Here is a 26,501-nt window from a genome sequence, read left to right as displayed (position 1 = left end):
AGGTATTTAAGCTGAGGCTGGATGGCCATCTGTCAGGGATGCCGTAGGTGCACCCTGCAATGTGGAGCCTGCACTGAGTGGGGAGTTCAACTAGATTATCTTCGAAGTCCCTTCCAACTCTATGATTCTATAATGTGGTGATCTTAGCAAGACTACTCTAAAATGTGCTTTCAGTTCCAGGCTGTATAAGGTCTCTTTTTATCCTTGTCTCATAGATGCACTGCTGTGGGGTTACTGATTACAAAGATTGGTATCCGGTACTGGGTGACAGAACTGTCCCTGACAGATGCTGCATGGAAAATTCCCAAGACTGTGGTCAGAATTCTACCAACACAAGTTTAGTGTGGAAAACGGTAATACTAGTTTACGCCTAATCTGATTTTTGTCTTTAGCAGGGCCAGCTCCAGGTTTTTGTGGGCACTTGGAGAGCAGAGTATCACTGGGCCCCCTTTGCTGCTGCTCCTTCCTCATCTTTTAAATATAAAATGGGACTTGTAGCAGTATGCAGGCATTTTATTACAAAAACTTTTGATTAAAGACTTGCTGGTTAACTCTTACTATTGCTGGTTAACTTACTCTTAAACAAGTGTAGACCAATGTATACGTTTGTATTGCTGCATTGATTATGCTATATTTGTATAAGTTCAATGGGGCTTACTCGCAAGTAAATGAATATAGGATTGCAGCCTCAATCATTGACAATCCTGAGCAAACATACTAAGGAATAGACTCCACATTGAATACGTTGGGACTTGCTGCTGAGTAAACATGCATAAGATTGCGCTGCACAGATCAAAGTAAATTCAATTATCAAAAAAACCTACTGGTTTAAGACCAGAGTTAAAGATATTTCATATTGGCTCACACTCCACACAGCCAGAAAACTGGAAATTGGAAGCTGACGTGCCCCGTGAGCAGTGATGATATTGAACTATGTTATAAATTGTGCTTGCTTACAGTTTACCACTGTAACCACACTTTCCCTTGGTCTTTCAGTCCCAAATGGGGAGGATGGAATGCCTGAGGCCAGCAAAGATGCCCCCCATTGTGCTGGTCTTTTATCGCCTTATATGAAGCATCTGAGCCTTACTATTTTGGTAGAGAAATCCCCCTGTGAGTTGACCCATGTCTGTTTGTTGCTTGCATCAGTAGCTGGCAGGGTGGGTTAAATTTTGAGAGGGAGCCTTCTAGAAGCAAGGCAAGGTGCCTTATATGGCCTTACAGGACCAGGACAACATGGGACACCTTTGCTGAGCAAGGAAAAGTGTGAATGCATGGAAGGTAAGTTGCAAGCAAGCACGATTTGTGACATTGCCCATCATTACTGCTCACAGGGCACATCAGCTAAGGCATCAGCTTCCGATTTCCAATTTCCTGACTTCATGGAGCTTGAGCCAACATGAGATAGTTTTAACTCTTGTCTTAAACCAGAAAAATTTTTGCTCATTGAATTTCCCTGGTTTTGGAAATGAAATTTATAAATACAGTGTTGGCAATCACCTTAACTAGAAGGGCTGTCCCATGCCCCTTTAGTAAGTTGCATTAAGTGACGATTTCACAGATAACGTTGTCCTTTAGGTTTTGGGGTTTTTTTTAGGAATTTTTCCAAGCATTGGTTTGTGCAAATGTTTGCATAGTACTCATCAGTTTTCATAATTAACTGAAAAGCTTTGTCTATGGATATAAACCGCTACAACTATTTTTGAGCCAATGTACACCCCCTTCTCCTCCCTGCTGGCCCCCCTCCTTTCTCCTCTTTTTAACAATCTTACATGCCTTCTCTTCCCCTTTCCACCTGCTCTCCTTCCTATTGTCCCCTCTCTTCCCACAGAGATACAAAGCCATACAAAGACGTACTTGAATTTCTGATTTCAATAGACCTCTTTACTCCCCACACCCCACCCCTGGACTGAAAGTGAGAGAAATCAACGGAGAAAGTCAAGATTTTACTGTATCTGTGATTGGACAGCAGAAGTCCACTCAGTAAACAAAAGATAGCAGTAAAGATAGCAGCAAAGGCAGGACCCCCTGCTCCTTGGTGTGCAAAATTGAACTGGTGTGTTGGTGTGGCATTTGAAAGCACAACCTGTCTGCCTGCAAGTTATTGGAGCACGAGGCTTCTTGCATGAAATTGAATACTGGGTTTGGCCTGAGAGACGTTATGAGGGAGCAATTTTAGGAGATCAGCCTTTGCTGATCTGGAGGTTGTTTTATACGTATGTGTTTTCTGCTGGGAATCCAGCCCAGCCTCAGCCCCAGTTTTGACCCTCAATGGGGCTGAGGCTGGGTTGCAGGGCTGCTGTACATTACTGTCTCTTAGCACAGCCCCAATCTGCAACAGGAGCATAATACTCAACATTGTCAGACAACATTGCTGACTTGCTATAAACTATTATCTCAACCAGCATTCAGCAGGAGCAACACCACAGGGCTATCATAAGCCCCTTCCAAGTTGCAATTATGCAGATGTTGACCCACATTTACCTTGAATTCGCAGTGGCAGGTGTGTTGCCAATAGGCAGCAGTTCGTTTTAGGATTCAGAAGCAATGAACTCAGCAGTGGGTACAGGCTAAAGATTTTATTAAGCAGGAACAAACTAACAAAATTAGAAAGTAAAAGACTACAAGGCAATGGTTGCATCAATATCAAGATTATAATGCTTTCATCCCTACAGCTGCTGGGAACCCTCTTAGAATTAGCAACAGCCAGACTCCAGTAATGGCCTGGAATGCAGCCCTGCATCCTGGGTCAGCATGCATTGGGATTCCACCCTGGGAGTGACTCAGAGACTTATATATTATTATGCCCACATTGATCACACCTATATTCTGGCCATATTCCAATTTTGAGAATGTTTATACGTTCTTGCAAAGTGAGAGGATTAGCCCTAGCAAGTGGCAAGCAGCCAGCAGAGCTAGCCATATGGCATCCCAGACGCTCTTGCCCACACAAGGGGACAGACCTTGCGATCTAGCCAAGGACTCTCTAGAAGTAAATAATAGCCTCTTGAGTCATACCCTCTCAGTCAGATAGCTGAGTCTGAGAAACAGTAAAAAACAGAAGCATAGCTGCTTACTTAAAAGGGCCCAGGTCCAACAGGAAGTCTAGGCATGAAAGGAGCAATTGTTGTTCACCACTAACTTCTTGAAATTCATAGAATCATAGAATCATAGCATTCTGCATTTCCGCTACGGCAGGGCAACATTTTTAAAATGTTGGGGAAAAAAACCCATTCCACACTAAAGAATATTTGAGTTAGAAAGCACAGGAACTCCTCTTTTTGCTATCTTTTGTTTGAGAATGGGCAAGCTGGTGCTCAGTCACAGCCACATTAAAATCTTGGATGTCTGCACTTCTTTCTAAGGGAACTTATGCTCAGTGGGACATTTAAAAATGGTTTCTTGATGTGAACGAAGAAGTGACCTACCAGACAATGAGATGGGTCACTCTGTATGTTGTATTTGTGCATCTGGTCTCCTTTGCTCCAACAGTCCCTCAGCCACATTTTGTTGTGAAAGCTCCCAAAGGAGCTTCTGGATGAGGAGGAGGCACCAAGCAGAACCTATATTCCCTTTGGAGGATAATTTTACACCCCCACTTCTGTCAAGCATCCACTCCCAGCCCAGAAAAGGAGCCTCATGTCCTCTGAAGGAAAGAAATTCAGTCATTCTCCAACAACCTACCCTTGCCAGGAAATCTAAACCAGATTTCCTGAGACTGCTTAAAGTCCAATTTTTTCCTTAAGTCGGATTCTCTGCAGTGTAGTTGTTGTATGCCCCAACCCTGCCTTAACCTCCATATGCTAGCCCTGCCCAGGGTGTGCCTTTCACCATGACCCCAGTCAAGGGGTGTTTCCTGTCCATGTGTTTCCTGTCCCCATGTTTCCCAGCACAAACCATTTATTGTGTACTCAGCAGTAACTCCCATTGTGGTCAATGAGGCTTGTCCCCTGAATGCTCACACCAGCATTTACAGAGATCCCCCTCAATTGAAATAGCACATTTTAAAGCACTACTTCCCTAAAGGCTGTAAAGCGCTTTCCTGAAGCTGCAATTCTCCATTTATTCCCTTCTGAAGTAACTAACTCACACCTTTGTGCACCCAGCATCGGGTTAGAAAGGGGGCTGGTTTCCCATTTCTTTGTTTCCCTTCCCTGTCTTTCCCAGCACAAACATATGTGTGTCTGCTCAGAAGTTACTCCCATTATGGTCAATGAGGCTTGTTCCTGAAATGCGCACTCCCAAAGTTACTAGATTCCCATGAATCGAAATAATGCATTTAGAGAGCCATAATGAGAGCTTTGAAGCTTCAATTGACCGCAGCAGGGCAGCGAGAATACTGTGTTCCTATAATGATTGTTTATTGAAGGAAGGAAGGAATACAGGGGATGGGGGAGAAAAGAAGATTGTTCACAGCTTTGGCAGCTTCAAGGCAGGGGGATCTCTGTGTTCCTGTGATGATTGTTGGTTTAAGAAAGTACTTAATGGGGGAGGGAGAGAGAAAGAGAGTGATTTTTGGCAAGACACTGAAGGAAACCTCTCAGGATTGTATTGAAGGAGAAAGCGGGGGGGAGCCTGGGGGGGGAGCCTCTCTTATTGGCTGAGCAGCCCCTGCCAGTCAGATGACATTCACTCCAACCCACCCCCCACCCTGAAGTATCTTCTGTGAAGCGACTTATACTGGCGCGGTGCACTCACTCATGGATCCCTGCGCACCAAAGCCAATCCCTTGAAAATATCCGGGTAATCCTCCATTCGCTTCTCCTTCCGTTGTCATGCAGAAACCCCCTGAATCTCCCAGCTAGTCACTGGCATTTTGAAGCACCCCCAGGCTGCTTCAGCCGTGCCTCCTCCTTCCCAGTCAGCTCCTCCTGAGTCCCCTGCTGTGCTTTCCAGCACCCGCAGATGATGTCGTGGATGACAGTGCCTGGAAGAAGGGAGGCTTCCCCCAGGAGGGCTGGCATCTCATTCACACAGGCTAGCTGTGGCAGGACTACTGGCAGGTCATGGGTGGCGGTCAGGCAGCTGTGGGTCTTTTTGAGAATGGCGCCCTTGGCAGCTGCCCCACTGTGCTGACATCTGATGCTGATCCTAGACTTTAGTCTAACTTCATTGTTTTCCTTTTTTATTAAGAAAAATACAATCCAACTTGGCAATTAAGTACACAGATAAATAAACAATGCAATCCTATACTTGTCTAAGCCCCACTGAATTCAGTAGGACTTACTCTAAGTTAAGTGTGTATAGGATTGCTGCCTAAAGCTTTCAGTTTAACAGACTTGTTTAATAACTAGCATTGTTCACTCACCAGTTTGCCCCAGGGCATGACCTGAAGATAAACAATTGAAAAACCTTGCTGAATCTAAGGGGGGGGGGGTGTCTTTGGCTAGTGCTTGGAATCCTATGTACACCACCTTGAGTTCCATCATGGGGAAAAAGTGGGATATGAATGTAATAATAATAATAATAATAATAATTCAATAAATAAATTCCAGAAGTTGAAATACGTCAAAGTAGATTCAAATAGATTTACATCTTGTGTGGTAAACACTTTTAATAAATGGAAATAACCTCACCTTTTCTGCATATTTCATTGTCAAATTGCCTTGCATGCTAATTCTTGTAGTGCTTCAAATGTCTACAGAACCTATTTGACAAGAGACCTTGGCCCTATTTCTGTATACAGTAAATGTGTGAGGAAGGGGAGCACTTCAGTCTGCTCCCTCCTACCATGATTCCATTGCCCAGAAAGAGTGACTTTCTGAAGAGGCAAGCCTTCTGTATCTGTGGAGGCTTTCCACACAATTGAGACCCATTATTTTCCAGTGTTCTCAATCACGTGGGGAGCCCCCATGTCAGCCTCCAAGTCACCCTCCGCAAGTACAGTCCAGTGGAAACATGTGAGGAGGGGACAGGAAGAGAGCATTTACTGTACACAGAAATAGCTCTTATCAGGAATGAAAATGTGTAGGTGGGGGGCTGAATTGTATTGCTGGTACTGAGGACTCTTATCACCTTCAGATCTTTGGGGGAAACAATCTGCAAGAACAAAACAGCATAAAACCCACCTTTTCAATGAGTTGCTCATAGCTCAGTAGGCAAGGTGGTGCCCTCGAGATGTTATCTCCAGATAACACCCATAATTCCTTACCGTCAGCCATACTGGTTGGGGTTTATGGGGTTATAGTCCCAAACATCCAGAGGACACCAGCTTGCCTACCCCTGCCATAGCCGCCCTTGTCACCAAATTTCTACCTCCTGCCCATGATACTTGTGATTTACTCAGCTAAGTGATCAGTTCTACAATACTGGCTGAGCTTGTAAGAGGAAAGAGCAAGAGGAAAAGGTCTAAAAGGCATTCTTCCTACTCTTTTATTGAGTTAGACATTTTAGTCACCAAAGCTCAAATTTGAAGCCTTTCTTCTTCCCATTTCAAAATTGTTCAGACCCCATTTACACACAGCCACATGTTTTTTCTCTCTCACTCATACACACATACACACACACACAGTCCTCCCTCCTAAAAATCCCCCCTACAATAAGGCTTTTTAAAAGCCTGATTTCAGTGGGGGAGGGATGATTTTTGAGAAGGGGTGGCTAGCCCTTCCCTCCCCAGCAGAAGCACTCCCCAAAATATGCCTCACGCACTGCAATTAGGCTTCAAAATAGCCTCCATTGGCACTACTGGGATGAAGGGGTGATTTCACAAGGGGGGTCACAACTATTGGGGAGGGGAGAGTTAGTCCTTCCCAGTAGCAAACCATCTTTGAAAGTTCCCCCTGTACTTTAGTTACGCACTAATGGAGGTTTTTTTAAAAAAAAAACTTAAGTGCAGCATGGTAGTAAAAATCAGAGATTTTTCAGTTAGGGGCAGAGCCTGGGGAAAAGTGGCAGTGACTGGGGGAGCTAATCTCATCTGGTGGGCCAGATGAGGACCCTTCACAAGTCAGATATTCCCCATAGTAAAAAGTTATGTGCACATGTAAATGTGTGCAATTGTGTATATGACTTCATGGGATACTTCATGAAGTATCCCATGAGTTGCTTCATGGGAATCTTATAGTAGATTTAACTATTTTACAAATAAGTCTCCAAAATGCTGACATTCTGAGATTAAAGGCCATTTGACCTCGCAAACTGCTTTTTCAACATATAAACATGAATTGGTGTTGTTGTTCAATTATATTAATTTTGTCCATTCTTTGTGAATGAAAGCCTTCTGGTCAACAACATTCTTATTTAAAATGAGAAGCCAAAAGGATAAGTATTTTATCATCATGATTAAGCAGATTAAAAATCTGTATGAATTTTGCAAATTCTACACTTTTTCAGTATACAAGCTGAACCTCCTGCCATGTATGATCAAAATGATTTTTTAACATTCTTTTCAGGGTTGCTATGAAAAAGTCAAGATGTGGTTTGATGATAATAAACATATTCTTGGGACAGTTGGAATGTGTATCCTGATAATGCAGGTATGTGTATCCTCATAATGCAAGGCTAATATGATTATTGTTGAGCAAATAGATCAATATAGGTAAGGGCTAGGTCGAAATGCAATTTCTTCTTAGACCAGTTTGCTTTAAAATGCTTTTGGTCACTTCAAACTAGAATAGTTGTTCAGCTTCCAAACAATATAGGCATTTCAGCAGGCAATGGCCACCATATTTGAAAAAACACACACCATTGGCCACTGTTTGATTTTGTGACCACATCTGGAGACCATCTGGCCACAAGTACCATACCACTTTTAATTTTATTATAAAAGAGAGTGATCTCAGGCTTGAAATCTGGTCTGAGATTGCTGCATTGAACAAAGGAGAAACATTGTCCTTCTTTTCTTTGGCACATAGTGTCAAATCTTTTTTCAAAACCAGTTGCCTCACACCTCAGAATGAAGACACAAAACAGTAAGTGGGCTGAAAGGGCCACAGCTTTATCTGACAGCTAAACAAGCATCTGCAATGAGATAAATGAGGGGAGATCATTGCACATGGTGGGTGACACAATTGAGAAAGCCCTCCTTCTCTAGGCCATGGTATGTTCATCAGAACATAGAGACTGGGGTGGCCTATACAGGAGAAGGTCTTCTCTCAGATAACCTGATCCTGAACCATTTAGGGCATTATAAACCAGTAACATGTGGCTCAGTAGCTAACTGGCAGCCAGCTTCTGTGGAGCTAATCTCCACCTGCCAATTAGCTTGATTGCCAGCTCCCACAGCCTGGATTGGGAGGCTGCTGTGGCCACACCAGTTCTGAAGGAATGGGAATCATATTGCAGAACAAGACATGCCAATGCAAGGGCCACCCAAATAATGGACCAGAATTGAAATTGAGTGAGCAGCAGTAGAAAGATTAATTCCCATGTGCCCTCAGTTCCTTAAAACAACTCAGAGCTTGAAGAGGGCATAATGCTAGGGAAGTGCTTCCTTTGAAATCAACAGTGAGCCTTTTGCCCTTCTGATTCATTTTGGAACAGTGAATGGTGACCACAACTGCCTGTGCTGGAAAGCACACATCTCCAAGTTTGGGTGCCTTGCTGGACTTGTCCCCCTGGGAATGCACAAAGAGCTCACCCATACTCATTGCCAAAAAAAAAATGCCAAGAGGCCAGCTGCTGTTAACAAAATGGTTTCAACTGGAGAATAGCACAACCTACTGAACTGAACCAGGATTGCCTACAAGATATCCAGGATTATCAGCCTATACTTGCCTAGGCTAGGGGGTAACACCCTGGACCAGCTTTTGAGCATCTTCCTTAACCAGGGTACACTATCTGCTTTGGCCTTAAAGGGCAGAATGACTCCAAGGGTCCTAACTGACATGAATGTATCATTGTTCTAGACTGGAGGAGCCCAGGGGGCTTAGGGCAGCAAGGCAGGCCAGATATTGCAGCACCTGGGAGAGCTTCTAGAAAGCAACTTGCTTCCACAAGGTCTGAGACCAGACGGAAGCCCCTTGAGGTGGGCCAGAAGGTGAAAGACATTGTGAAGGAATTCAGTGTTGGTTTCTTGGGCGATTGGGGACCCCTGGCACAGAATGAAGTGAGCCATCTTGGTGAGGGCATTAACAATTACAAAAAATGTTTGTGAATTGTCTGGACAGAGGTAGGTCTGTGATGAAATCCATTGTCAGTACTTTCCAGGGTCCTGTTGGTAGAGGCAGCAACACTCCTTTGGTTTTTCCAGTATGGTTTTTTCATCTGCAGCAGGTATCACATGTACCCACATATTATTGCAGTGTGGACAACATTCAGAGCCATCAGAAGTCATCAGAGGACTCTGAGATCTTATACAGCCTGAAGTGTCCTGCTTGTAGCAAACATGTAACACCTGGTTCCTCACAGGCCCAGCAAGAATGTAGAGCTGAGAGTTCTGATAGAGCTGACTTGGATAACTGCCAGGCTGGTAGAGCAGCTTTTCCCTTCCCTTCCCTTTTCCTGGAGTGATGGAAGGGCACATGGATCCTTGTGCTGATAAGAATAAATGAATTCTATGAGAGCATGGTCTTCCACAGTAACTGCAGAATGTTCACACTTCAGGATAGTTGCAAAGAGGTCTCATTGCTCTCCCTCAAGATATTCTAGTTTACAGATCTGCACTTATAGAATCATAGAATAGTAGGGTTGGAAGGGCCATCGAGTCCAACCCCCTACTCAATGCAGGAATCCAAGTCAGAGCATCCCCGACAAATGGCTGTCCAGCTTCATCTTGAATACCTCCAGTGTGGGAGAGCCCACCACCTCCCTAGGTCATTGGTTCCTTTGTCGTATTGCTCTAACAGTCAGGTTTTTCCTGATGTTCAGTCGGAATCTGGCTTCCTGTAACTTGAGCCCATTACTCCGTGTCCTGCACTCTGGGATGATGGAGAAGAGATCTTGGCCTTTCTCTCTGTGACAACCTTTCAAGTACTTGAAGAGCGCTATCATATCTCCCCTCAGTCTTCTCTTCTCAAGGCTAAACATGCCCAGTTCTTTCAGTCTCTCCTAATAGGGCTTTGTTTCCAGTCCCCTGATCATCTTTGTTGCCCTCCCCTGAACCTTTTCCAGTTTATCTGCATCCTTCTTCAAGTGCAGTGCCCAGAACTGGACACAGTACTCCAGATGAGGCCTAACCAGTGCTGAGTAGAGGGGAACTAGCACTTCCCGGGATTTAGAAGCTGCTTCTATTAATGCAGCCTAAAATAGCATTTCCCTTTTTTGCAGCCACGTCACATTGTTGGCTCATGTTCAGCTTGTGATCTACAACAATTCCAACACTCATCTGCATTCCTGTTTTGTGAGCTCAAGCACATAGGTGATCTGAAATTTGAATCGGGAGAATAAAAGAGCCTGATCAATCTGAGGCTAAGTGAGCTTGCATGCAATCTGTAAGTTTTCTAGGTTCTAGTCGTTGGTGATGGGTACTGGGTATGGGTACTGGGTATGGGTACTGAGTATGGGTTGGTGATGGGTACTGGGCACCCTCCAAGTGATGGGAGGTACTGGGTACTGGGCACCCTCCAAGTGATGGCACTAGGTTTCAAAGGCAGCATTTTTGGTGAACAGTTCCTTCTCCCATTGACTCTCAGATGGAGTCAGTTTCCTAGAGAAATAAGCACAGAGGTGTGGGGAGTCTATGAGTGTTGCCCTCACTCCCTCACACTGGAGGCATCTGTTTCCACAATGAACTGCAGTTGTGGATTGGCATGCACCAACACTGGAGCCTTGGTAAAACTGGTCAAAGGCATGTTGGGCTTGAAAGTTCCACTGCAAAGGCTGATAGACTTTCAAGAATTCAGTCAGGACCCCACTTCTTCCATCCTTCTTCCAAATTTGGTGGTTCAGTGGCTGGGCCAGGGGGTGGCACCCAGTTGGGTCCAGGGGGCAATTGGTCCCCTGAACTCTGTAAGCTGCCCACCCATGTTCTATAGTAGCTTGCATTTAAAATGTAGTCAGAAAAGGCTGCTAGCTTTTGGCATTATGTTAGTTACAGAGCAGACTCAAAGAAACAGGAGTTCAAAGTGTTTTTGCATTACACTTTAGCTGCAAATGATATTGCATTCCCAATTCCACCATTTTCTTGAATGTATTGCATGTTTCTTTTTTAGTGTAGCAGTCAATGTACATGTGCTCTAGTACAAATTTTACTGTATCCATAGGGAAGTCATGCTCCTGTAAAAAACAACAACCAACATTCTCTCTCCCTACCTACCCTCCTCTGTGTGTGTGTATCACACACACACAGACACACACACACACAGAGGCATTCTCTCTCCCTTTCTCTCTCATACACACAGAGAGGCATTCTTTTTCACAGGCATTCTCTCTCTCTCTCTCTCTCTCTCTCTCTCTCTCTCTCTCTCTCATACACATGCTGAAAGAGCAAAGAGGTCCTGATTATAATAAATGGCAAAACCTAAAAATTGTTGCATGTTTTCCTGCATCCTTGGGGTTTGCCAGTCCAACAGTGCTCAGGGCTCCTTCACATGGAGCTTTTATCCTGCGATTGAGATTGCTCCTTCACGGACATTTGCAGGTTTTTTACACAATGCCATGACCCTCCTGCACTAAATGCCCTTTGTTCCATTTTTAAGTAGATCGCAGATAATGAGCTATCAAATTACCCCACTGTATTCCCCTTCAGTTTCCTCCATGAAAAGAGTAAAAGCAGCAAGAAGAGGAGCGAGATCAATGCAAGATAATGGAAGACTCAGATACGGGGAGAAGGAAGCATGTGAAAAAGGGAGTTGTGATCCTGCATTTAAAAGTTTATAAGTCCCCAAGTTTATAATGACATTAGCCTTCAGGAGCTGGCTATTTGGCATAGGACCAATAGTAGGGTCAAGTGAGTGCCAGTTTGTGAATCTCTGGCGCCATCTTCTGTGTCAGTGGGCCTTATGTAGCAGGGGCAGTAGAGTTCAAATTGTACTAATGTTGGAGTCTTTGAGTGGACAAACACTGGCAAAATGCCCACCCCACCATAGTACAGACAGAGGTCCAGCTGCTGACATAAATGTTTTCCTTTGGATCCACAGCCAGCTGTGCAGATGGGTACAAGAGCAAGGATCAATGTGTTCTTCAATTTTGTGGCACGTGTTAAACAGGTTTGGAAGGTTCCTTGGTGGATCAGCTTGGACCAGTTCATCCAGGAACTCACCTCTCAGTTTCTCCAACAACTGGTCAACAAGGGCAGGTTTATTCCAGGCCAGGTCTTCTGCCCACATGTGAAAGGGGCTGCCATATTCTAGGACTGAGCTGGGCCCTTGTTGTAAGCACTGGATGTGGTGACTAACTGTTTCCACCTGTAGCAAGTCATCAAAGGCTTACTTTATCTCAGCTACAAATCCTACACAGCTGTAACACACATGGTTAACTAGCAGAATTCTCTTTCAGCAGGAAACCTGTCTTGACTCCCATGTAGGGTTGACACTGAGCCAGGAAGCTGGGAAATAGGGCTCTCGTCCTTGAAAACCTCTCCAGAAGACTCACTGGATGCTTCCGGGGGGGGGGGGGGAGAGGAGCTGCATGGTAGTGAAAGAGCCAGTGGGTCAACCATTTCAGCTGCCCACATAGCCATTTGGGCCAACACAGCATCTGTGTCAGTGGGTCAGAGTAAACTGTCTGAAGCAGGAGCCCACTCGGCTCACTGCAGGAAGCCAGACCTAATGTTGCAGCACTAATGCACAATTTGCTCCAACAAGGTCTGAGACCAGACTTTTATGCTTCGGTTGAGAAGTCTCTGCTCAGACTCCGAAGGGCTTTCCAACAAAGCCTGAAAGGGTTTAAGAGCCTAGGAATGCTCTAAGACCTCATACTAGGCACGCTGCCAGCACTGGTACACCAGCTCCATGGATTGTGGAGCTCTTGGATATAGGCTTGCAGACCACAGTTCTTAGTCCAGGCTACAAGCCTTGGGATCAGTAGTCTCTGATTCCTCAGTGGTACTTGAGACCAGTGCTTTCTCTGTTGACACCACTGATTCTTCAGTTTCTGAGACAGTGTCCAGGGGACTGCTGGATTCTGAGGTCATGACACCCTAGGCCCTGAGGTGCACCACGATCAATAAAGCTGGGCCAGGCTGACAACATGCAGGGGCACTGCTGGGCATGTAAAAGATTCAGGCCAATAAAATCAGCATAAAAATTTGCATATGCGATCTATCTATGCAACTTTAGGAACAATTGGTAGGATTCATTTAAATTTCACAGAAGGCAAAACAAGCCAATCAATTTCTCATCCAAATTATCCCAAATAAGTTTTTTCATTAATTTACACCCCACCTCCAGATCTTCCCAAAGCAGATCCTTCCTTCCTTCAATTATAATTAATGTTCAGTGGCTCTGAACAGATGTGAAAAATGCACCAAAAAGAGTTGTTGATAGTTTTTTTCATGAGCCCTTTCACACACACAAACACACCTAAAAATGGCAACCTTACCACCAAAATTGAGTTTCAAAAATTTGACAGACCACTAATCCAAAAGCAAGCCAGGGGCAAATCAGGGGGGCAATTAATTTCCCAATGCTTAAAAACTTAATCAGTTCCCCTTCAATTAATTACCCCATTCATAAATCATAGAATCATAGGGTTAGAAGGGGCCTACAAGACCATCGAGTCCAACCCCCTGCTCATAAAACCTTCATAACTTAAATTCAAAATAAAATAAAATAAAATAAAATGGTCACAGTTCTGTTTGTGAGGTGGGGTTCAAAATGCTGGGTGGAGGGTGGAAGAAAGTGGTGTGGAGAGTGGGGCACAGGAAATAAAGGAGGAAGGAAGAGAATTAGAAAGGAGATTTGGGGGCCTGAAGGAAGGAAGGAATTGGCAGGTTTGGAGGTAGGGATCAGAGGGAGGGGAAGGATGGTGTCTCGAGGAGCCTGGAGGAGAAAGGGGAAGAGTAAATAGAGGTGGTGGTGGTTCTGTTCTGCAGTTTGAATTTAATGGGGTACAAACTTCATGGCTGCAGTACAATGAAACTTTCTGCATGAGGGACACCCATTTATTTGCTGAGATATGGAACACCAAGAATTATGGCTGCAATGTATGACACAAGCCAGATCTAACTCAGAGCGTAGGGAAGATGGTGGTTGGCTCATCTGAGTCTAGCGGGGCTGCTCAGGCCGCACACCTGTGCTGTGTGTCGCAGATCCCATCCCAGTGCATCATGTGCTAAGGGTCAATAACCCAAGAAGGGCAATAAGGAGGGGAAAGGTGGTGCAGGAGTGGGGAATTTACTGCAAGGACCACAGCCCAACTAGGTCATTACCCTGACAGGTAGACAACAGATTTGTGGTTTGGCTATGGTTTGGCTTTTTAAAATTCAATTTTCAGGGCTGTGCCAGCATTTCAAAAGCAAGAATCAAAGCTCACTCCAAGGCATGGAACAGGCTGTGCTGTATAAAATCCAGAAGTAGATGGAGGCCCCATTGACTGTGTTCCCCATCAAAATCTGAGGGTCTCCCTTTTTGGTATAGTCCCAAATAAGTTGGCACCAAGTGAATATTGGCTTATCCACATCCCCTGTATGTATGTGTTTGGGGGGGGGTGGGGGCAGTATCTGTCAATGATTGCATACTGAGTGAGTTTACACTCATCATTTGACAAGGAAGTGAATGTTGTTAGGGCGTGAGGGTCTTTCGCTGATAAGTGCAACGTTCATTCTGTCTTTGGGTTGTTGCTTGTTTATCAGCTTCCTTGATCTGCTAGGATTTAAGTTTCAGGAGAAGTATTATGTGGGAAAGGCCCTTCCCATGGGCTGTTCCATGTCATGCTCTGTTTTCAAGACATTTTGTACTTTCCTGGAATACGCCCTTCACAACTTGACCAGTTCACCTTCCACTGCAAATTTTTTGGCTGACTTTCTCTTTGCTGGGCAGGCTGGTTCCAGGCAGTGCACCTGACTGATGAACAGCTTTGCAGAATTATCCACATTGTTAGGAATTCCCTTGGCTGTAGAGAAGCCCAAAGGCCTGGCCACATGCCTTACCTTCTTAGGTACTGAGCTAGATATGGCTGCCCAACCTAGTCAGCTTCCACAGGACAAATTAGAAAACTTGAGAGAGTTCTTGGAGGTTAGCTGAAGTTGCAGGTGAAGTGTGTCACTTGCAAGGTCATAGCCCTAAGCAAAGCTTTTCTTAGACATCTCTGCAATTCGATGACAGGAGTGTGATCACTCATCATTATACCACAGTCTCTAGCCAAAGAGAATAGATATGTTTATATGGAAGGAATTCCTTGCCCCCTTGTAATGGCATATTGTTTTGGAGGAGTGAGATGGTTCTCAAAACCAAACTCCAAGTCCAGTGTCATTTTTCTGGGGCTGCTGGTGTGCCAGGCCTCACAGCTGGACAGAAGCAGGGCTCAAGATGACTCTAACATGGTTGGAATGATTCCCTATTGTTGTGGCAGTTCAGACAAGTTTAGGAAAGCTACAATCCACAATCCATCACGGCTGCCCTTGCTCCCAGCACTAGAGGAAGGAGGGCAGGAAGGCGAGGGGATTCCAGGAACGTAGGTCCAATGTCAGAGGTGCAGCTCAGCCTTGGGCTCATGTCCCAAATCTGTTTTCCAGAGCCTCAGGCCTATTTTCTGGAGCCCTGAGTGTCCACTAACCCACTAAGGGTTTTTATAAGCTTAATTGCCATGTGGATGGTCATTTTCAGGGAGGGGGGAGTTTGAAGCTGGACAGGGAAGAGCTGACCACCCCCTCTGTGAATGCTGAAGCCCCTCACATAAGCTTAGGGGAAAACGTCCATTGGTGCCAGTGGAGTGTGTGTGCATTTTCTGTGCTTAATTACTGTGTGTGGGGAAGATTTTCAGGGGGGACTCACCTCAGTAGGGAGAGCCCCTCCCCTCCCCATTTACTGTGATACCCCCTGAAAATCAATTGTCAATTAAAATGTCAATTAAATTCAGAAAAAAATGTCTTCCGTTTGTGCCAATGGCAGCGTTTTTCCCAAGTCTAATTCCATGGGGCGGGGGTAATTTTCCTCAAGGAGAGAGAGAATGGGTTTGGATGATCATGGGGGTGAAAGACCCCAGTCTGGGTTCCTTCCCTGCCTCCATGCATGCAGGTCGTGCAACTGCAATTTGCTGTGATGCAGCCCGGGTTGCTGGGTCATCTGAACCCAGCACACGGCACAAGAGGGGACATGTCAACTTGCAGTTGGGGTTGTGGGGTGGGTACCCTGCTGAGCTGCACGCCGGGTTCAGACAACACAGCAATTATGCAACTGCCATGCATGGGGGGTGGGGAAGGAACCCACAAGGAGTTCTTTTGCCCTCACGATTGTCCAAACATGGCCAAAGAGAGAGAACTGGGTTGGGGGAGTGACAGGGAAGATGAAGCAGGGAGAGGAGAACAAAAAAAAAAATAATCCCAGCAGTTCACAAAGTAAAAACCTGATAAAATATAATAAAACCAATGAATAAATATTGACAGTAACAAAACAATAAAATATTGTGCTACAATAACCAAGGGTAGCTGGCAGTGCTTGTGCCTGGGCAAACAGCTGTGTCTCAAATTGTCAGTGGACAATTTGAGACACTCTACACTAGAAGCTCACCTGTCTCCATTCAGAGGGTGGATGCCACAAGGAAGAAGGCCCTCGGTGCACAAGGCCTTGCTCTCAGAGTGTACCGACTGGGTAGCCTATATAGAAGAAGGTGGTCTCTTGCATAACCTGGTCCTGAGCTGTTTAGGGCCGTATAAACTAGCAATGACAACTTGAACATTGGCAGTCAGGGCAGATCTTTTAGCACAGTAGAAAGCTCCACTGGTCAATCTAGCTGCCCCATTCTGCACCGGTTGCAACTTCCAAACCATTATCAAGGGCATCTCCACATAAAGCACATTACAAAGTCCAGTCTTGAGGTGAACAGTACATGGATCACTGTGGCCAATCTGTCCTTTCCCAGGAGTGGTTGTAGCTGTTGTACCAGCAGAAGCTGGTAATAGGTGCTCTTTGCCACCAAGGCACTTGGGCCTCCAGTGACAGAGATGAATCCAAGAGCAGCCCCAGACCCTGTAGGGCAGGAGTGCACAGGCTTTTTGGGCCCATGGCCACATCCAGTGTTGGCAGGGGCCCCCAGGGCCACAGACCCTGGGGAAGGAGGGAAGCTTTACTCTTACCATTCCAGTGATCCTGCAAGAATGCTGTAGTGGCGACGGCGGGGGGAGGCTTTAACCTTGCCCATTCCAGAGATCCTGCAGCAAGATCACAGGGGGAGGGCTGCTTCAGGGTCGCTGAGGGAGGGAGAGGCTAAAGCTATTATTGCTTCTGTACAATAGCAATGCTGCTTGGTGAGGGGGCAGGAGGAATTTGATGGTGGCAACGTGGGTGGGAGTAGAGGGGCTACACAGCATGCCACATGCAGATCATGAGCTGTGCACCCCTGCTGCAGGGGAAGTGCAATTCTATATAGGACAAGTAAATTACTCACTTCCCACCCATACAGTCTCCTTGATAGAATTAAAGAAAAATAAGCTAACTACGTTAAAATAACACTGCTTTCAGAATTTACTAGAGAAGCTAACACAACAACTGAAACCAATTTATGTTAATATTATATTATATTTTTAATATGATCACATATTTAATGCATGTGTAAACTTTGTCTTGTGGCTGTCAAACTTTGGCTTAGCGGGTCTGAAAACTTTGGCCACCCCTGGAATATAAAATACTTCATTAATTTTATTTAATATGTTGTGGGTAGATGTTCTGTAGAACTTATACAGGGAACAATAAAGAATCCCATGACAACTTAAGGACAGCTTTCATGCACTCACACCCTTTTGGTCAGAATGAAAACAACAAGGAGTCTTGTAGCACCATAAAGACTAACACATATATTGTGGCATACGCTTTTGTGGACTAGAGTCCATCAGATGCTTTTTCAAGGTGAAGTATATTCTTCTTTATGAAGTATATTCAAATGGCAGTGTATATAGTTCAAAACACAATCTTTGTGGGCCCTTTCTCTTTCTGTAAAGCCTAGTTCAGAAAACCTCCTGGCTTTGTTTCTTTGTAACAGGTGATACGGCAAGCAAGATTTTTTAAAATAAATGTATCAGTCTCTTTGATAAATCATAGGTTTTGAAGTATTGTCAAAGATGAGAATCATTTGAGGCATGTTCTTTAATTGAGATAACTAATAATATGGAGTACAAGATGCTTACAATAAGAACCTATGCTACAGAACAAAGCTTCCCCACCACATTTTTCTCCATCTTCATAGAAGACAACAGGTGGACATGTTGCTCAAAGATGTTGAGTCTTTTCTTGTGCATCTTGCGAGAATATGATTTCCACCTTGAGAAAAGTCCTACTTATTCTGCTCTTCCTCTGAGGAAAAATGATTGTTTCATGTTACCCTCACAATAGTCTAGTGAGCTAAGTTACTTGTCAATATAACCTGATAGCGATGTTGTTCAATCGTTAAGTCGTGTCCGACTCTTCGTGACCCCATGGACCATAGCATGCCAGTGATGCCTAAGACCAAATTGGAGTTTCATGACTGAAGGGGGGATTTGAATTCATCTCGCCTTTTCTCAGATCACTGGGATGATAGCACACTGGTTCTATCATTAATTGTAATTAATTTCTCAGTATTGATATAGATCATGATTCCAACCCACACTGATTTGCTTCATGGTGGTATTAATAGTCAGATACCAGTCCAACTGTATGAAAGGGCTGAGTGCCAGAGTTTTTTTGACAGAAAGGTGGGATATAAACAAACAAACAAACAAGGGAACACAAGTTGTACAATATATTGTCGCCATTTTTGGCAGTAGCTGTGTAGATATTATTATATGCGGTACCCCATATATTATATGGGGTACCGCAGGGCTCAGTCCTGGGCCCAGTGCTCTTCAATATTTTTATTAATGACTTGGAGGAGGAGGTGCAGGGAATGCTGATCAAATTTGCAGATGACACAAAATTGGGAGGGATAGCTAATACTTTGGAAGACAGAAACAAAATTCAAAGTGATCTGGATAGACTGGAGTGCTGGGCAGAAAACAACAGAATGGCATTTAATAGGGACAAATGCCAAGTTCTGCACCTAGGAAAAAGAAACCAAATGCACAGTTACAAGATGGGGGATACGTGGCTCAACCACACTACGAGCGAGAAGGATCTTGGAATTGTCGTCGATCACAAGCTGAATATGAGCCAACAATGTGATGTGGCTGCAAAAAAGGCAAATGCTATTTTGGGCTGCATTCATAGAAGCATCGCTTCCAAATCCCGGGAAGTACTAGTTCCCCTCTACTCAGCACTGGTTAGGCCTCATCTGGAGTACTGTGTCCAGTTCTGGGCACCACACTTTAAGAAGGATGCAGACAAGCTGGAGAGGGTTCAGAGGAGGGCAACAAAGATGATCAGGGGACTGGAAACAAAGCCCTATGAAGAGAGACTGAAAGAACTGGGCATGTTTAGCCTTGAGAAGAGAAGACTGAGGGGAGATATGATAGCACTCTTCAAGTACTTGAAAGGTTGTCACAGAGAAGAAGGCCAGGATCTCTTCTTGATCAACCCAGAATGCAGGATACGGAATAATGGGCTCAAGTTACAGGAAGCCAGATTCCGACTGAACATCAGGAAAAACTTCCTGAGTGTCAGAGCAATACGGCAATGGAACCAATTACCTGGGGAGGTGGTGGGCTCTCCCACACTGGAGGCCTTCAAGACGAGGCTGGACAGCCATTTGTCAGGGATGCTCTGACTTGGATTCCTGCATTGAGCAGGGGGTTGGACTCGATGGCCTTGTAGGCCCCTTCCAACCCTACTATTCTATGATTCTATGATATATACTAATAGTGAACTCATTCCATCATTCAGTGGCCAAAACAGCACCACCCATGATCAAGAGGGAGTTATCAGCATGCTTGGGGGATCCCAGAAGGACAATCAATCTTTGCCACTTAGTTGGGGATGCCCCTCTCCCCAAGGGCTCCGTTCCCTTGGATGATAGCTCTCAGGGATTGCATGCCAGCAGTGGGTGGGGCTAGAGACAAATTTTTTCACACCCACACACACACACACACACACATTCCCTCTCTTCACCCCTCCCTCCTCTTCCTCCCCTTTCTTTCACTCTTTCCCTTCCCTGCTGCCTCCCCTTCTCGGCCCTATGCAGCAATAAGTTTTTGAAAAAGGCTCCCATTGGTGCCTTTGAAAGCTTTATCATGGAGGGAATTGGGGGAGGAATTCCCCAGACCAGCACAGGGAAGGAAGGATTAAACCTTCCCTCCTGAGCTGCATCCATCCCCCCACCCCCCAGGAAAAGCAAACCCTCCACATTCCCCCCTCCCCAACAGTAGTGATGCTTTAAAAATGCCTCTATTGGCAACAATTTTTAAAGACTGTTGGCGGGGGGCAGGTCTGACTGTGGGCTGGTTCTCCGCCCATGCTTTAAGAAAGGCATGGACAATCTTTGGAGGTTGGGGGCAACATTTGTTACCCACAACCCTTTGGGGGCTGCACAAACAAGCAGGGTTGCACAAGTGGTAGAACATATTCTCTCATATATACGCATGTTCATACCCACCCACCCGCCAGCCAAACCCAGACACAGAAACACCCTTCACACATCACAGACGCACACACCACAGACACACCACAGTGATCCGGATCTCTGTTTCCCTGCTGCTAGTAGCAACAGGGAACAGTGATCTTGATCAGTATCGCTGTGTGGGGAAGTTAAAGCCTCTCTCCCCCTCCCCCACACGCCTCAGTGATCCTTTGGGAAACACGGTACGGGGAAATGGCTCTCCCTGGATTCCCCGTTCCCCTGCAGAATCAGACTTCCACAGCCCATCCAAGAGCTGTTTGGATGGGCTGTTGGGAGCCAATTTTCTGGGAACAGGGTGCACAAAGGTGCGGAGTTACGTGCCCTGTCTGACTGTGGCGGCAGCAGCATTTGGGGTCAGGGCACTTGTGGTGGGCTGCAGGTTGCCCACCCCTGCTTTAGGGGGAGGAAACATTTAAGGGGAGTCCAGTCACTGTTTGGGGAGACAGACAAATGAGGGAGGGGGCAATTTACAATTCCATTGCCTATCCTGGAAAAAGGCTGATCAGTTGGAACACTGAACAGGAGGAGCACTCCGCACAGCAGCATTTGTCGCACCTCCCACTTGTTAGGGGGGAAGTCCCGGACATAGCAGCATGCTACAGACATACTTTAATATAACTAGAGCTGTTCTATTTAATAACTATGGAGAGTTAGTGTTTAACACCATTCGCTGTAAGCAGGGAATTTCCCAATTCAACTCACACCTCAGCCACAAAGTCAGTAGAGAGGTGAACATTTCCCCCATATGTGGTCAATTGTGAAGCGCATTCATCATAGAATCATCAAATAGCAGGGTTGGAAGGGCCATCGAGACCAACCCCTTACTCAATGCAGGAATGTAGGTCAAACCATCCCTGACAAGTGGCTTTCCAGCCTTGTCTCAAATGCTTCCAGAGTGGTCCACCAACTCACCTGGTTAATTGGTTCCATTGTCATACTGCTCTAACAGTCAGGAAGTTTTTCCTGGTGTTCAGCTGGAATCTGGCTTCCTGTCACTTGAGCCCATTATTCCGTGTCCTGCACTCTGGGCTGATGGAGAAGAGATCCTGGCCTTCCTCTCTGTGACAGCCTTTCAAGTACTTGAAGAGCTCTATCATATCTCCCCTCAGTCTTCTCAAGGCTAAACATGCCCAGTTCTTTCAGTGTCTCCTCATAGGGCTTTGTTTCCAGTCCCCTGATCATCCTCATTGCCCTTGTCTGAACCCTCTCCAGTTTGTCTGCATCCTTCTTAAAGTGTGGCACCCAGAACTGGACTAGTTCCCCTCTACTCAGCACTGTTTAGGTCTTATCTGGAGTACTCTACTCCAGATGAGGCCTAAGCAGTGCTGAGTAGAGGGGAACTAGTAGTTCCCGGGATTTGGAAGCTATGCTTCTATTAATGCAGCCCAAAATAGCATTGGCCTTTTTTGCAGCCACATCACATCACAATTCCAAGATCCTTCTCACTTGTAGTATTGTTGTAACTATGCATTTGGTTTCTTTTTCCTAGGTGCAAAACTTGGCATTTCTCCCTCTTAAATGTTGTTGTTGTTGTTAAATGTTGTTGTTATGTTGTTAAATGTTGTTAAATGTTCTGTTGTTTTCTGCCCAGCATTCCAGCCTATCAAGATCACTTTGAATTTTGTTTCTGTCTTCCAGGGTATTAGTTATCCCGCCCAATTTTGTTTTATCTGCAAATTTGATCAGCATTCCCTGTACCTCCTCATTCAAGTCGTTAATAAAAATGTTGAAGAGCACTACGCCCAGGACCGAGCCCTGCGGGTACCCCGCTCGTTACCTCTCCCCAGTTTGAGAAGGTCCCATTGATAAGCACTCTTTGATTCCAATTCTGTAGCCAACTGTGGATCCACCTGATCACTTCATCTAGCCCATTGAGGATATAATCAAGATATAATTTATTATTAATCAGGATATAATTTTATTTATTTATTTATTACATTTATATTTTGTCTTTGAGGAACCCAAGGTGGCGTACATAATCCTCCTCCTCTCCCTTTTAGCCTCACAACAACCCGGTGAGGTAGGTTGGGCTGAGAGTCTGTGACTGGCCCAAAGTCACCCAGTGAGCTTCCATGGCTTGAATGGGGACTAGAACCCAGATCTCCTTGATCCCAGTCCAACACTGTAGCCACTACACCACACTGGATATCATCCAGCACTTCGTTGAAAGCTCTGCTGAAGTTGAGGTGTATTACGTCCACAGCATTCCCACAGTCCACAAGGGAGGTTACCTGATCCAAAAATGAGATCAGGTTCGTCTGGCAGGATTTGTTCTTGACAAATCCATGTTGGCTTCGAGTCATCACTGCATTGTGTTAAAGGTGCTTACAGATTGATTGCTTTATAATCTGCTCCAGAATTTCCCCAGGGATTGATGTCAGACTGTATTTCCCAGGTTCCTCCTTTTTGCCCTTTTTGAAGACAGGGACAACATTAGCCCTCCTCCAATCATCTGGCACTTCACCCGTCCTCCATGATTTCTCAAAGAGAATAGACAGTGGTTCCGAGAGTTCTTCTGTCAGTTCCTTTATGACTCTAGTTCATCTGGCCTTGGAGAGTTGAACTCATTCAAAGTAATTAGGTGTTCCTTGACCCGTATGCCTATCAAGCTGCAATCCTGCCCCTTCAGCCTGTACTTTGCCTTTGCCAGAGGGCTCATAGACCCTTTTTGGGAGAAAACTGAGCTGAAGTAGGAATTGAGCACTTCTGCCCTTTCTTTGTTATCTGTTAACGTTTTGCCATTCTGATTTAATAGTTGAACCACCATTTCTTTCCTCTGGCTTTTACTATGCATGTATCTGAAGAAAGCCTTTTTGTTGCTTTCTTGTCCCTTGCTTGTTGCTTTCTTGTCCCTTGACACCATTCCTGCAATTCTATGCTACCTGCCAGAATTGCACACTTCCTTTGTAGCTTGGCCTTTTTCTACTTCCTATATGTGTCCTTTTTTGTTTTCAGGTAATTTCTAAGCTTTTTGTGAAGCTGCATTGGCTTCTTCTGTTGTATTCCACCTTTTCTTCTTGTTGGAATTGTTTGTAATTGTGCCTTGAGAATTTCCTTTTTTTAAAACTCCCACCCATCTTGGACTCCTTTTCTCGTTAGAGTCGCTTGCCATGGGACCTTACTGATCACTGTTCTGAGGTAATTAAAATCAGTTTTCCTAAAATCCAGGGTACATGTTTGACTACAATCGGCTTTTTCTTCCTTTAGAGCCAACTCAAATATAACACGGTCACATTCCCCAAGAGTTTCTGTAACTGCTACTTTATCCACTAAGTCATCTCTGTTGGTTAGGATCAAGTGAAGGATAGCCAATCCTCTAGTTCCTTCCTCTACTTTCTGTAGGAAGAAGTTATCCGCCACACAAGTCAAGAATTTCTTAGAGGGGCCATGTTTTGCAGAATTTGTCTCCCAACAAATATCGGGGAAATTGAAGTTCCCCACTACCACTACACCTTGCTGCCTTGAAACATTGGGTATTTGCTGTTCAAAAGTTTCATCCTCAGTTTCTCCTTGACTGGGTGGCCGGTAGTAGACCCCGACCACCATGTTCTTTTTATTCTTTGCTCCATTTATTTTAACCCAGATGCTCTCGGTGGGGCTACCAAGCTCATCCTCCTGTATTTCTGTGCAGATATGTATTTTTCACATATTTTTCACTCCACGTCCCTTTCTGTTCCTCCTGTTCTTTTTGAACTTCCAGTCATGGGAGTCATCCCACCAAGTCTCAGTTACACCTATCAAGTCATAATTTCCCTCCTGTATTAAGAGTTCAAGTTAATTCTGTTTGTTTCCCATACTCTAGGCATTAGTATATAGACACTGAAGACAATGTTCTTTATAGTCCGTGAAGACACTATTATTATTATTTATTTATTTTTATTGCATTTATATCCTGCTTTTTTTCCTCTTGCAAGGAACCCAAGGTGGCTTACATTATCATCCTCCTCTCCCTTTTATTCTCACAACAACAACCCTGTGAGGTAGGTTGGGCTGAGAGTCTGTGACTGGCCCAAAGTCACCCAGTGAGCTTCCATGGCCAAGTGGGGACTAGAACCTGGATCTCCCGGCTCCCAGTCCGTCACTCTGACCACTACGCTACACTGGCTATTAGAGCTGTTCTCTCCGTTGTGGTGCATCAGCTTTCATCCATTGTTACCCCCAACTTTACGTCTCCCTCCACTGTAGTATAAAGCCCTCCTATACATCTCCCTCCCACGTAGGATTCAGCTTCAAACCCTCCTGATGAAGTTCTTCATGCTGTGGCCAAACACATTCTTCCCAGCCTTTGTGAGGTGCAACCTGTCCCTTGCCAGCAGCCCATCTTCCAGGAAGTATAGCCCGTGGTCCCAGAATCCAAATCTCTCGTGTTGGCACCACCTTTGTAGCCAGTCATTCACCCAGAGTATTTTTCTTTCCCTTTCTATCCCTCTTCTAACTACTGGATGAAAAAATCTGGGCCCCAAAGTTCTTGAGTTTTCTTCCCAATGCTTCAAAGTCTGATGTGATTTCTTCGTAGCTCTGCTTGGCGGTATCATTTGTTCCCACATGGATGAGAAGAAAGGGATACCTGTCAGTGGGATTAATGAATGTAGGCAACCCTTCAGTCACGTCTCCAATCAATCCTCCCAGGAGACAGCATACCTGGCAAGTCCATAGGTCTTCATGACATACTTGGGTTTCGATCCCACGCAGTAAGGAGTCTCCCACTACTACTACTCTTCTTCTTGTAGACCTTGGTATCATTGCCTCTGCTTGACTCACCTTCAGCCTCTCGCTTGTTCTTATGCAGGTTCCCCTGTAATTCTTCCTCTGCAGGCTGTCATCCAGTCTCATCTGCAAGTACACGAAAACAGTTCCATAACTCCACTGCTTCCACTGGTGCAGAGTGGCTTCTAGTTCTTCTGCTCCTGTCACCCTTTTCCAAGGAGTATCCTTGACTTCATTTTTCCTCGCCTCAGCATTTTCCTCTTCTGCCTCAGCTTGATGTTGCTCTTCTAGCTTCTGTTCTTCACTTTGCTGCTGCAGTTCCACCATTCTGTCCAAGAACTCTTCGTGTTCTGTTATTCCCTGGAGGGTCGAACCTTGCTGCTCCAATTCTCTTATTTTTTCTTCCAACAGTGTAATCAACTTGCACTTGTTGCAAGTGTTGCACATGTAGGCCCGGCAAGAAAACAAACATGGCACCACTGGAGAGTCTTTTCCTTCCGTACTCTCTATTCCCTTTATATTTCTAGCTTTTTTATTGTACTGGGACAGTCTGTGCTTTCACCTCTATCCACTGGAGGTTAACAACAGAGTCCCACTGGTATGGAAGTGTGTGTTACAAGAAAAAGAATTTTTAAAAATGTTAGGGACCTCCCCCTTGACCTCCCCTGCCGAACCCCTGTTTGCTCGCCCTGATCACTCACTCTGATCACTTGCTCTCTGGGAGCTTGCTTGCGTGTATAGCCCCTAGACCAGCTGGAGCATCTTCCTCTGCTCTGCTCAGCTCGGAGACAGGAAACATACTGAAACTCCCCGCCCACACAGCTCCTGTGAGTACTCAGGCAGCTGTATGGGTGAGTAGTTTCAGTCTGTTTCATCATGACAGTCCCCATAGCCATGCCCAAAGGAGAATTCATATCAACAAATCAGTTCCGGCCATTTTCAACTCCATTCACTCCAAAATACTTTGCATTGCAATGGGAATAGCTCACAACAATATATTATTGCTGGGAAAATCCATTTCCCCTTGTGCTCCCCAGCTAATTGGAGATTAGCTAAGCTCAGAGGGAGCAGAGAAGCATGAGGTTATCATCCCTGTTAATCAAAAATCCCTGACGCTTTGACCCTGTGAGCCCTGGTTCCACTATGACACTTTTTGGAAAAGGGAAGGCAAGGCAAGGGAGGGAGGGAAAGCACCCATGGAGGGAAAGCAGCACAATGGGATCTTCTCAAAC

The 26,501-nt window shown here is 45.2% G+C and overlaps 1 protein-coding gene across 21 annotated transcripts in view; it reads left to right on the top strand.

The window, feature by feature from the left end:
- The window catches only part of TSPAN9 (tetraspanin 9), a 311,820-nt gene that overhangs the window by 278,160 nt on the left and 7,159 nt on the right, over nt 1-26,501 (top strand). For all 21 annotated transcript variants that reach the window (XM_084859974.1, XM_084859961.1, XM_084859962.1 and 18 more), the window contains 2 exons: nt 216-353; nt 7,392-7,475. In XM_084859974.1, coding sequence (XP_084716100.1) covers nt 216-353; nt 7,392-7,475 — 222 coding nt within the window. The remainder of the gene's footprint in view (nt 1-215; nt 354-7,391; nt 7,476-26,501) is intronic.

The sequence above is a fragment of the Heloderma suspectum genome, chromosome 5, assembly GCF_057233095.1.
Source record: "Heloderma suspectum isolate Gila_16-S chromosome 5, 16-S_ref, whole genome shotgun sequence".
Lineage (NCBI taxonomy): Eukaryota > Metazoa > Chordata > Lepidosauria > Squamata > Helodermatidae > Heloderma > Heloderma suspectum.
This window is presented reverse-complemented; position numbering and strand designations above follow the sequence as displayed.